The following is an 11,914-nucleotide window of genomic DNA, read 5'->3' as shown; positions in this document are numbered from 1 at the left end:
CACTCTTCCTTACCAATCCCTTTAGCTGAAATCCAATCCCTTACCACTTTGATGATTAAGAGTGTGGGGTCATTTACTGGTAGCTCCATAGCAACCTTAGATGTGATTTTGAGTTAGCATCTTTTGAGACTTGGTTTAATGTTAATTTAAAAAAAATTCAATTAGTAAACATTTACATTACACACACACAAAAACAGTACATAACCAGCAATGAATCTTTAAGTGTGTGACCATGCCACAGAAACTGTGAACTCCACTTAGATCTACTTGTTCTTTTTAAACATACCCATACCAGACACCATTTTAGTACTAAATGTGATAGTGCACATAAAAACCATACAATGTGATAAGTTTGAACAACTGATCCACTCCATAAACCAACCAACCCACATTTAGCAGTTCTAAAATATCCCCCCCCCCCTATTAGTTTTACTGAAAACAAATACTGATTTCTTTAAAAAAAATGAAGGTTCAATTTTTTTTTTTTTTTTTGCAATTTTAGTAAAAATCACATTTTGGCCCAAAATTTGACCAAAAAGAAGGGTAAAGAAAATCAAAAGCATTGAAATAAGAAAATAAGACTAGTTTTTAATACAATATTTATTAATCCCACTTTCCATAAGCACAAATAGAGCAATGCCTAGATCTGTACAAAGGCTGGCATAGACCAAAGGTAGGCTGACCAAAACATCATGGATCAAAACATCATGGACCAAAGGTAGGCTGACCAAAACATCATGGACCAAAGGTAGGCTGACCAAAACATCATGGACCAAAGGTAGGCTGACTAAACCACCAGAACCAAAAGGTAAGCTACCAGGGAACAAAGGTAAACTGACCAAAACACCATGGACTAAATATGTAGGCTGACCAAAACATCACGAATGAAAAGTAGACCAAAACACTATGAACCAAAAGGCTGACTTCAGGTTACAGCAGTACTGTTACTGTAAATATTCAATAGCCTCTCTTTTTAAAAAAAATTTGAAATTCATCAATCAACACGCACAAAAAAACTCTACAAACAAATATTTATAAAATACATTTTTGAAGGATAAAATCAGCAGGAATTCGTTTTATTTACATAAAACTATTAAAACACAGTACAATAAAACAAACATTTTTATATTATGATTTACATTTTTTTCATATATTACTAGTGGATCATTATTTGCACAAATTATTCATTAAATTATATAATAAATATATTAAAAAGTCCATCAGCAGTATATGACATTCCAAAACTTTAATTTACTTTTAAAACATGAGCAAGTATCAACTGCATTGATACAGTTTGTCAGTTTCTAGTGAAAGGCAATTTTTGAACACTTTGTAGTGATGATTCAGACCTTGCTGACAGTGAATTTTATAGTGAGTTCCTAAAGCTCCTGCAGGGTGAGATGAGCCATAAAACACTCTTCCTATTCTAGAATGTACTAATGCCATACTGCACCTAAGAGAGTCAAGCCATTAACACAAATTTTAGAATCTTTAATTTTTTTTTTTTAAAAATGTAATAATTTACTAAAAAATAAACATACAATCAAGCAATAATATCTTGAAATTTTTAATTCATCTTAAAAAGATTGTGAAATTATTTACAAAAAAATAAATAAACATAAAATCAAGACAAGGAAAAATAGATTAAAAAGGTCTAATAATAAAATTTACTAGAGAATTAAATGCAGTTACTAACATTGTACATGGCTCTTGAGTAATAAACAAATCATATCCAGTGCATAAGTATGGTCCATTTTTGTCATTGATAATTTCTGATGTGTGGTGCTGTGAATATTTTAAACCACATTCTCTATCTGAAAAAAATAAAGTTGTTAAGGAGTTTAGAAAAAGAATGACCTACAACTGCTAACCAGAATGTCTCTATTCCACTCAGCCCTGATTGGTACCTGATTAATACTAGTGAAAGAATATTGACCACACTGTCCCTTCATATGTCAAAGTGACAGACACATGAACTCCACATCATCTGCCCTATTGACTGTCCAAAGCAGAAACTTTACATTAAGAATTTTAAAAAAGGTATCAATGTGTATCAACTAGACTTAACAGCAAATGCTAACTGAGCAAGAAGCCAAATAAACACACCAGATAATTATCTACCAAAATTAAATTATCATAGCTCAGAAAACATCTTCTGTAACTTAGAAATCTAAGATAAAATAATAACTTTTAAAAATAAATAATTTTAAAGTCTTTTTACTTTTTATGTTTCAATTTTAATAATCTGTTATTTAAAAAACCATGTTGTAAGATATCTATAAGAATTCTTGATCATGTGTAGCTTTTTGATAAGCTTTAAAATATAAGTATTTTCAATTTACCTTTAAATTGCCACATACCACCTCCCTGTGAGTGTGCTACTAGATCTACAGCTACCATTACTGCATGCTGAAGAGAATACCCAGCCTGACGTAAGTCATACGCTTCAGCAATCACTTTTTTATTTACTGGATCTACAATAACTGCTCCAATAGGTTGCTGCCAGAAACATTATTAAATTCACTAAAAGTAAATATGTCTAATAAAAATGTTTAAAAGTTACTACAAATCATCAGTGACCTCAAAAGAAAATTAAATTTACTTGATTGCTGCGTTTGGCAATTAACGCAAGTTCCACAGCCATCTTCATATATCTTTCTATATCTTTCAGCTCTTCATCTGTGAAGTACTTGCCTGATAACAAACTGGAAATTCTGAAAATTGTATTAAAAAAACAATGTGATAATTTAAAATTTTGGGCGGTTATGTGTCTGAGCTGTTATGTGGTAGAACACTTGAAGTTTCAGTAACATCTTTTACCCAATATCAGGTACACAACAATCTCTGGCTTATCTTTAGAGTACATTTTGTCCACCTAGCCATGATTAATTATCTCACTTCTAATGCCATAAGGATAAAATCAGATAATTTAATCTACTCTACAGACTGCCAGATAGAATCTATTTCAGTCAAATGTTTGAAACAATAATCCTAACAACTAAAAACTACATCATTTTAATAATGAAATAATATTTTTTAGTTTGCAGTAGGATACTTGCAGCTGAAACGTTTTTAAACAATTACGCTATTTTTTTTTTACTTAACAGTAAAACAGTAGAGGAGTATTAATAAAAATGAAAAACAAGTATGTGATTTGCATTTTAGTGATGTTTAATTTTATTAATTATATTTTTATTAATTATTATTTTATTAATTATAATTATATTAGTTAAACATATGCATTTTTCTTCAAAATATATGTGAAGCAGATAAATGAATACATATAAGTGTTAAGATGTAAATGAATCAGACAAAAACACTTTACTAACTGTTTATCCTCATGAAAGTTAACGGGCCAGTACTTGATTGCTTCATTGTATTGGTGTCTTGTTAATGGTGGAGATGATGGAACTTTAACTAGATATATATTTCCAATCCCATCAATACAAGAAATGACTTTGTGTAAGTCTACATAAGGAGAAGCTTCTACATTATTTTTATGAATTTCTATTGGAGGTTTTTTGTAAAGCACTATCTGTAATGGTCCTCCTGAAATATATTTATGTGTCGAAACAATTAGTGGTCAAGTATATTACTTTATCATTTATTTATAAAAAAATAGGTCATTATGTATTTTAAAAGTTGCAATAACATGATGTATCTTGCTAGCATAATTTATTTGGAATGGTTAAATGAATATAATATGTTAGTTGCATGTGTTTACATTAATACAATAATGTGTCATGAAATACACAACAGTATTAAGCTTGCAACACTTTACCTTTATCTGTAGATATTCTAACCCTTTTAAGATGCTGTAGATCAGTTAAAGGTGCAATCATTGCCAGTTCTCTAAACATTAAAATTGAATTTAAAAAGAGAACCATTATTTTTATATTATACAAATTTAACAGAATATATAAAGTCACATTTGTGTGCTTGAATCAATATGTAATATTCAGCTTACTAAAACTTTAAGTTATGAATGACTAGGATTTTGTTAAAGTTAGTTTTGCAACAAGATTGAAAAGACTATATGGTAAGATAAGAGCTTTACTTTGCTTTATTATTATATTTGGATGCAAACTATGAAATGTGGTGCTGTAGGCTCTTTTTTAGTTTAACAGATAGATCCATGTATGCTTGTGTTATGTTTATTGTCAAGTACTACTAAGATACTTACTTAACAATTTGTGATGTTTTCTTTTTATCCACTACATTGGCTACAAACACATCAACTAATTCAACAGGTTTCAGGTAACCATCCTCTAACACAGGCTCCGGTTGCATTTTACTCATTCTATAAGAAATAACACTAATTAGTATTTTGTAAATTTCATATTATAAATAACATCATGCTTCCTTTGATGATTTTTACCTCACCCCACCCTACAATTTAACAAAATCAGAGCCCTGCCCACCCCCATTACATCACACTTCAGCCCCAGTATACAACCCCCCACTCATACCAACAAAAAAATAGTATTCAATATGCCATTAGCACACACCGTTATTTAGTTGTTTTATTTGTTACTTTTCAGTAATTCATAATTTGTGAATTCAACACTACCCTCTCTTCCCCCTCCTCCCTCTGTGAAAGCGGCCGTCTGTGACGACAGTTTACAGACGACAATGAAAAGATCAAGGAGAACTTGGTTTAAAATTGTTTGAAAAGCAAAATTATCTGCCCCTAATAGCCGTCACATTGTAAACATTTGGGGTGAATCACAGCTCACCAGACTGGTGGGGTGTGGGTGGTAGAGATAAGCCTAGAGAGCAGGGTAGAAACAGCTAAGCCCTCATTTGGTGGTGTCTTGTATGGTCCCCACATAGTATGTATGATTACTAACTCCATAAGTCCTGAATTCAAATAATCGTGTTGGAGAAAATCCCAAAATAATACAATAAAAGGAAGAAAGAGAAAACTAAAACATAAACTTCTTGAAAATAGGAAAATTAATTCAGTTTCAAAAATTTAGTTTTGAAGATGCAGTGATGAATGAGAGCAGTGTGACACCCCCCCCTCCTCCCATTGCCAAACACACGTCCGAACCCCTTTCACTTTCACTATTCAGTATTCACTATAGATGATTCTATATTATTATAATATATGCATCGCAGCATAAGAGTGTGACATTGTTAATTCCGAATCGGCTGAAGCACACCTAAGGCAAGTCCTTGGCTTAAGCCTTAAAACTATGGAACTTTCCTAGGACTGTCCGACTAGGAATACACTACTAAAACTAGATTTAGTTTAGTCAAATAAATAATTTAATTTAATATTTTAATACTATTAATACACTGTGAGTGACTGTGTGACTGACTCAGACTGTTCAGTGAAGTTCAGTCAGACTCGCTGCTCGCACTGGCGGCTGCTGTTCTCACTCTCAGCCAAATATTAAATATAGATCTAGATTTTATAGATCTTAATCTATATTCTGATCTAGATCTGGATTCTAGATCATAGATCTAGAATAGCTACTTAAGATCTACTTACTCAGTCAGTAGGCTACTGTTTCAGTATTGTAAATTTAATTTTAGCACAATAAACTGAAAAGGGTACATAACTTACAAAAACAAAAGGTACACAACTCTTATAATATGAAAACAAACAAAATTCGTTATTTTCATGACTGATAAATGATCACAACAAAGCCCAAAGGAAACCTCTATTCTTACTAGATCTAGATCTCTAGACTCTAGATCTCTATTCTAGAGATTTGAGAAATCATGATTAAGTTTTAGATCTAGATCTAGACTAACTCTTTACTCTTTATCATGAGTTGCATTTGAATTGTAGAATCTAGAATATTATAGTTCTAGATCTAGAATTAGATCTAGATTCTAGATCTAAATCTACTTCTAGTACTAGAATCTATCTAGATTTGGTAATCTATCGTTTTGGGTACGTAAAATCACCCGCGACTTGTAATGTGAAAACCAGGTGACTCCTTAAATTTTAACAATTATTTCACATTTTGAGGAGGATTTATGTTTTTTAAAATACAAAAATGTTTCCTTGTTTCATTTATCATATTTATTATTATTTATGTACCTGTTTTTAAACAATTGAATTAAAACTTTTCCGTAATGAATGAAGACTAGCGATGTTTCCAACAGATGCAACCATGCTCATTTACTATAGCAGCCATCTCGTTTGTTTTATTTTTATAAGCTTTTAGCGGGAGATTCAAGGGGAAGCCACTCTATTTTACAAATGGCTGCTGTTTATATAGCAAATCTTGCTCTCAGACACTGCTGTTAAAAGTTAATTTCTGGCCTATATCGATATATTTAGCCATCGATTTAGGTTTATTATTCATTTATCTATAATATTTGACACAAACATATGACAATATACTCATATTAAAGCCTTGACAATGAGGTAACGTTTTCGTACATTAATAGCCGCTGGCGATTTTACGTACCCAAAACGATAGATTACCTCTAGATTAGATACTAATATAATATCTATCTTTTTCTTCAGACCTGAGACCAATCAACACCCAAGATTCAAAAAATGAATGAGATCGACGTTTTTGTTGGTAACAACTGTGTAATATCACCAGAAATTTATGAACTTTGGCTGAAAGGATACACAGGTAAAAGACAGGAAACAAATAAGACAAAATTAATTTTAAATTAAAAATAGTAAAAAAAGGCCGATTCTAGCCGGTATTACTATTAGATATGCATGCGCAATTGAGAGAAACTATGTCTTTCCTTCGTTGCGATGTTTTCTATGGTACACCGCTTGCGCATGTTTACAAACAAACCGCAGAATCCTAACCCAACCCTAGCCCAGCTATTAACTATTTAGTATTAAGATCACTGCGCATGCGCAGAACAATCTTTTGCCGACCAGATGGAGACACTGGTGCGAAAAATCTTTTTTCGAGTAGTCACTTAAAAAAAAGGCCTATTTTAATTAGCTAACTTTTCTTTATTTATAATTAAATTAATGGATGAAATTTTATAAGTCGTCCCTTTGAATCCCGGTCAGAACGTCCCCCCGACCTGGCCTCAACCAAACGGCTGGCTTGTTGCATTGAGTTTAATATAAACTTAAAACAATAATTGTAATATATTTAGATTCTACTAAAATATAGGCTATTATTATCCTAGTAAAATTTTCATTAAATTAATAAGGCCTATTTATCATTTTAAAAAGTCAGACATCCTTGTCCAAAATGATGTCACAAAGTTTACTTGTCGCCGTTTCCCCCCACCCCCCTCCCCCTCCAAAGAAAGTTGACATTTTAAAAAAATATCTTAAGAAAGTCATAGTATATTCATCCCCATATTTTCTAACTCATCCTCATTATAGCACAACATTATAGATGTATTGCTTACTTTTTTACTTTTTTTAAAGTGCAAATCATTTGCTTTTAGTTGTCATAGCTGTTGTTGGATTAATGAAGTTGTTGCAATACATAAGTACTGATTAACAAATTAATTACTTTTTTAAAAAAATTTCCTATAGCTCCGGAAGCTGCGAGAATTCAACAAAATAAAGTAGCTCTCAAAGTGTATGGTGCGAACTTTGAAGATCTCTTAAGTGATATTGTCGACTATTATCGCATATTTACTGGCCTGGAAGAAATGTTGAAAACACCACCAAGATTAAGTCACCAACTGGTTTATCAGTTTGATCCTGATACCATACACATGTTGATTCAAAAGTAAGCTATGCTATACGATATCCAACAAAGTCTTTATTCTTTTAAAATCAAATTTTTAAAATGCCCTTTTATTTAAATACTTAAAATTTCTTTCCAATAAGATACATTCCTTTCCTGTCAGAGTTCCCTATAGATACGGAGGGTAATGTAAAAATTTGGCCACATTTGTGTATTTCAAAAAGATTAATTGATACTACACATTGTGACCAGGATGAACCTTTCAGATATAGTTGATAGGGGTCATCCATAAATCATGATTTTTCAAAAATGGTTTTTACCTCCCCCATCTTCACAAAATCTCAGCTTACCACACACCCTGCAATTTTTTTTACAGAGAGATATATACTTTAAATAATAACTAGGATAGTATTGAATCAGTATTGATAAATTAGATCAATTTTTATAGAAATTTTTAAAATAATAATTCTAAAATGTGAAATAACCTTTAAAAGTGTGAAATAACATCAAAATTCAGTTTCTATCACTATTTTTAAAATACATAAGTATGTCATCTTGCTTTTTGAACCTCATCACACATCATCACCAGTCTGCCCCCACCCCCTCCCCCCCTCCAACCTAGGTGTGTGGATTTATGGCTTGTATAATATGTAGTTCAACTCTGATGTTACTTGTACTGTTTAAAGTATAGTCATTTGGTGAAACAACTTGGTTTCATAAATGAAAATTCTTAAAATAAATATAAGCAAATATGAGCTTATTAATAAATAGTTGTCTTTTTACAAGTCATTTGTAATACTTTGCAGATACTACAGTTTTGATGCTCCATTGATTCGAGAGATATTTGGACGTAAATTAAATTCTCGCAGTAGGAAAGATCTGGATGACTTAAGTGAAGAAACTGACATTCCTGTGCGCAGTTGTAGAAGACAGGTTGTATGCCATTTTTTAAAATAAAACACTTTGTTATAAAAATATTTTTTTTCATAAGTCTGATTTTTAAACTCTACATTATCTTGCTTTTTAATTCTTTAAACCACTGTTAATGTTATATTTTTATTAAACATATTTTCTATCATTAGTTAAGTGTAAAGTATTAAACATGTTTTCTGTTATGTTCTATTATTAAAGAATTATTATTGTTATAATATGTATTTTAAAAATAATAAAATGTTATTTTAGTTTGACAATGCCAAGCGAGTTTTCAAAACAGTTGAAGAATTGAGTGGCCGTTTGGTAGATAACATTCAAACACATTTTTGTCTGTCTGAAGAATTGGCCAAGTAGGCTTAATTTTGTTTTTAATAATTTTTAATGAACTGTATAGCATTTTTTTAAACTTTAGATGATAAAAATTGTACAAGAAAATTGTTATTTGTAACTTATCCCCCACTTATTTCCAGAGCATATGCTGCTATAGTATTTATCACAAACAACAGATTTGAAACTGGCAAAAAAAAGTTAAGCTACCTTAGTTTTGAAGATTTTGCTGTCTGTGCCAATTACATGATCTCTAACTGGTCTTACAGTTCAGAAGGTAGGTAGGCAAGATGTTATTTTTTAGTTTTGCTTTTAACAGATTCTAATCTTTGTTTAGTGTAGATTTGACTGCAAATATTTGATTATGAAAAACAAACACTAATAGGCACAGTGTATTTCTGTTCAAGAATGTCAGAACCATGAGGATATGGATGTGGACATGGATAGAGACTTCCTGCTGGATCTTAGAGAGTTTAAGGTTCTCATGGAAAGAGAGTATGCAGAAGAGCACAGAAGGTTTGAGAATTCATTCAATCTATATTAGATTCACAACAATTTAGGAGGATTTATTACTACAACCGTTTGAAAATTAAATAACTGTAAAAGTATCATGTGTTGATTAGAAAAATGACTAAGTTCAAGTTTTGCATTATTTGTTGCATTTGAAATAAATCAATGGTCTTCTTTTAGGTCCATTTAGCAAATTGAATAGAGCTGATAGTAGACCTCTGTCTATAATAAAATATTGTTTTCTACTTTTTAATCCAGGTAATCATAAGTTCTATAGATCATTAATTAATCAGGATGTTCTTATATTGATGATAAATTCAACATGTTAATGTCCACATGGGCAAGACCCCCCTCCCTCCTTGTATGGACTCTATAAATGATGGAAGCTTGAACAATACACTAAACTAAAATATTATCTCTTTTCAAAACATGTTCTTCCTGGTGTATATCTTTCCTAGTCTTGCACCATTGTTATATGTAATACATCATTTAATAAACAAAACAGTTTTTTAACAAACTGTATATCATGCATTTTTTATATGAACTTGTTCACTAAATGGTCTCTACATAAATGAGAGGATTAAAAATATAATAAATATTTTACAGTTTAATGATTCGTACACTACAGCCTGTTATGAGAGAAAAGGTTCTTACTGAAATGGATGCTAATTTTAGAGTAAGATTAATTTTTTGCCTAATTTAGGCTAATTACTTAAAATTGGAATTTTACTTTTCATATCATTGAAATATCTTTTGTTAAATTTTTTTCTCCATATGTTGTTATTTCTGAACATTGTTGTTTTATTATATTTGAAAATAAATACATTTTAGAATAAAATTTTAATTTGCTCTATCTCGCCTGGGAAAAAATATTCAACACAGTTGTACTTCACACTTTTAAATAATATGCTGCACTTGTTTAAGTTCATTATACTATTAGATTGTTTTCATTGCAGTACAGAGATTTAAAAAAAAAATTGAACTCAAAATGTTTTTTAAATATATTTAAATTATACTTCCAACCTGCTTCTATGTACTCATTGTCACAATTTACTAAGCTAATTAATATAGAATGCTCAGTAGAATAAATAAATTCATTTAGATTACAGAGATTTCTTTGTAATATTCACTCTTGAAAGCTAGATGTGTATCACGTTAGTTTTTTATAATTATGTAAACATTTTTATTGCTTCTAGTCTGTATCAAAGACCATTATAAATATTGCAAGTGGTTTAAATCATAGCAAGGAATCAAGAGATATTTTCATTGATGTGCTTGAAAAGGTATGATAATGTTTTAAAATTTGCAATATATAACTCATTATTGGATAAAATATGTCCTTTTTTCCATTGTGGGATAATTATAGTAATAATATTAGTTAGGGACAGTGACATTTTACTCTTTAAACAGCAGTTATCTAATAAAACATTTTAAAATAGAGTTAAAAAGTTAAAGTGACTACTAGGTCAAACTTACATAGGCCTACTCAAAAATGTATTAGTTCTTTCAATGCCATATTTGTTCAGATGTAAAATAAAACTTGTTAGAATTATTATAAATTGCTTGCTTTTTGTGGCAGGTCATGGAATAATATAATCTCATAGCAATTGTGGTCTCACTGTATATACACCAGTTTTAAATACTTGTGAAACTTTTTTACTTATTACCTCCACAGTTAATTGAGCCTTGGCAACAACTATCATGGACCAAGCAAGATGCCATGTATTTTCTCAATGCTTTCAAAGAAACGGCTTTACAACTTGATATTTTTCGGTAATTTTTTTTTTTTTTTTTTGCAAATGGCAATGCCAGAGTATTATCTTTGAACCGACATGTTTTATGGACTATCTTTGATTTAACCTGTCACATTATAATTTTAAAATTTAATCCATCATTGATTCTTTTGTTTTATTTTCACACTCACTACATTGAAAGCTGTAAAGAGTTTTTTCCTTCATCATTTTACTTACAGGACCTTAAAAGTATACTAAAATTGCATTGACTTATGAAAATATTTTTGGACTTTTTTCTTCTTTTTGTCCTAATGTACAGAAAGTGACAGATCTAGCTTATTTCTGTTTTTGTCCGCAGATCTTCTCCCAAGCTGGTGAAAGTCTGGGAGAGATACATGATGACCTTCAATCCATTGGTCTTACAAATGTACCCGAAGTAGTTTGTAGAATTATTTGTGCATGTAATGTAAATAAATTGCTTTATTTAAACCTTTTAACTTCCATGTTTTGAGTTTTTAATTACTGTTGTAAAACTATTTATGTTGTTAAATGCATGCCCTTGTTTGCCGAGGTCAATGAAACAGATGAACTCTACTTAATTGGCCCCATGTGTCTTGGGCACAAACGGGAAAAGATGATACCTAGTGTATAAATTGATTTCTGTAGCACATACAATGGAAATTTTAGAAAATTTGCACTTAATATTTGGTACTAAAACAGTATAATTTTATCACCTACTCCAGGATCGGCAACATGCGGCTCGCGAGCCGC

At 30.8% G+C, this 11,914-nt stretch overlaps 3 protein-coding genes across 4 annotated transcripts in view; 1 reads left to right on the top strand and 2 right to left on the bottom strand.

The window, feature by feature from the left end:
• LOC131953919 (ribosomal RNA processing protein 36 homolog) overlaps positions 1-6,075 on the bottom strand; it is a 67,922-nt gene extending 61,847 nt beyond the window's left edge. Inside the window, exon 1 of the mRNA XM_059317374.1 lies at positions 6,056-6,075. The gene's annotated coding sequence lies outside the window, so the exon portion shown is untranslated. The remainder of the gene's footprint in view (positions 1-6,055) is intronic.
• LOC131953918 (putative inactive tRNA-specific adenosine deaminase-like protein 3) lies at positions 1,060-5,578 on the bottom strand. The gene is made up of 8 exons (XM_059317370.1): positions 5,498-5,578; positions 4,184-4,300; positions 3,782-3,852; positions 3,330-3,549; positions 2,603-2,714; positions 2,343-2,499; positions 1,697-1,814; positions 1,060-1,453 (listed from the first exon to the last, which is right to left on the bottom strand). The coding sequence occupies exons 2-8, from the start codon at positions 4,297-4,299 to the stop codon at positions 1,276-1,278; spliced, it is 972 nt and encodes a 323-aa protein (XP_059173353.1). The 5' UTR covers position 4,300; positions 5,498-5,578; the 3' UTR covers positions 1,060-1,275.
• On the top strand, positions 5,609-11,631 carry LOC131953917 (acidic fibroblast growth factor intracellular-binding protein). Of its 2 annotated transcripts, none has more exons than XM_059317369.1 (11): positions 5,609-5,905; positions 6,488-6,602; positions 7,484-7,682; positions 8,447-8,573; positions 8,823-8,923; positions 9,044-9,177; positions 9,308-9,416; positions 10,017-10,086; positions 10,607-10,693; positions 11,086-11,183; positions 11,502-11,631. In XM_059317369.1, the coding sequence occupies exons 2-11, from the start codon at positions 6,521-6,523 to the stop codon at positions 11,581-11,583; spliced, it is 1,089 nt and encodes a 362-aa protein (XP_059173352.1). In that variant the 5' UTR covers positions 5,609-5,905; positions 6,488-6,520; the 3' UTR covers positions 11,584-11,631. The 2 variants fall into 2 exon arrangements, with proteins under 2 accessions (XP_059173352.1, XP_059173351.1); XM_059317368.1 differs by having other exon boundaries at positions 5,609-5,944.
• Positions 11,632-11,914: the final 283 nt, after the last annotated feature.

Source organism: Physella acuta, unplaced genomic scaffold (assembly GCF_028476545.2).
Source record: "Physella acuta isolate Inbredline_101_S28 unplaced genomic scaffold, ASM2847654v3 ptg000964l, whole genome shotgun sequence".
NCBI lineage: Eukaryota > Metazoa > Mollusca > Gastropoda > Physidae > Physella > Physella acuta.
This window is presented reverse-complemented; position numbering and strand designations above follow the sequence as displayed.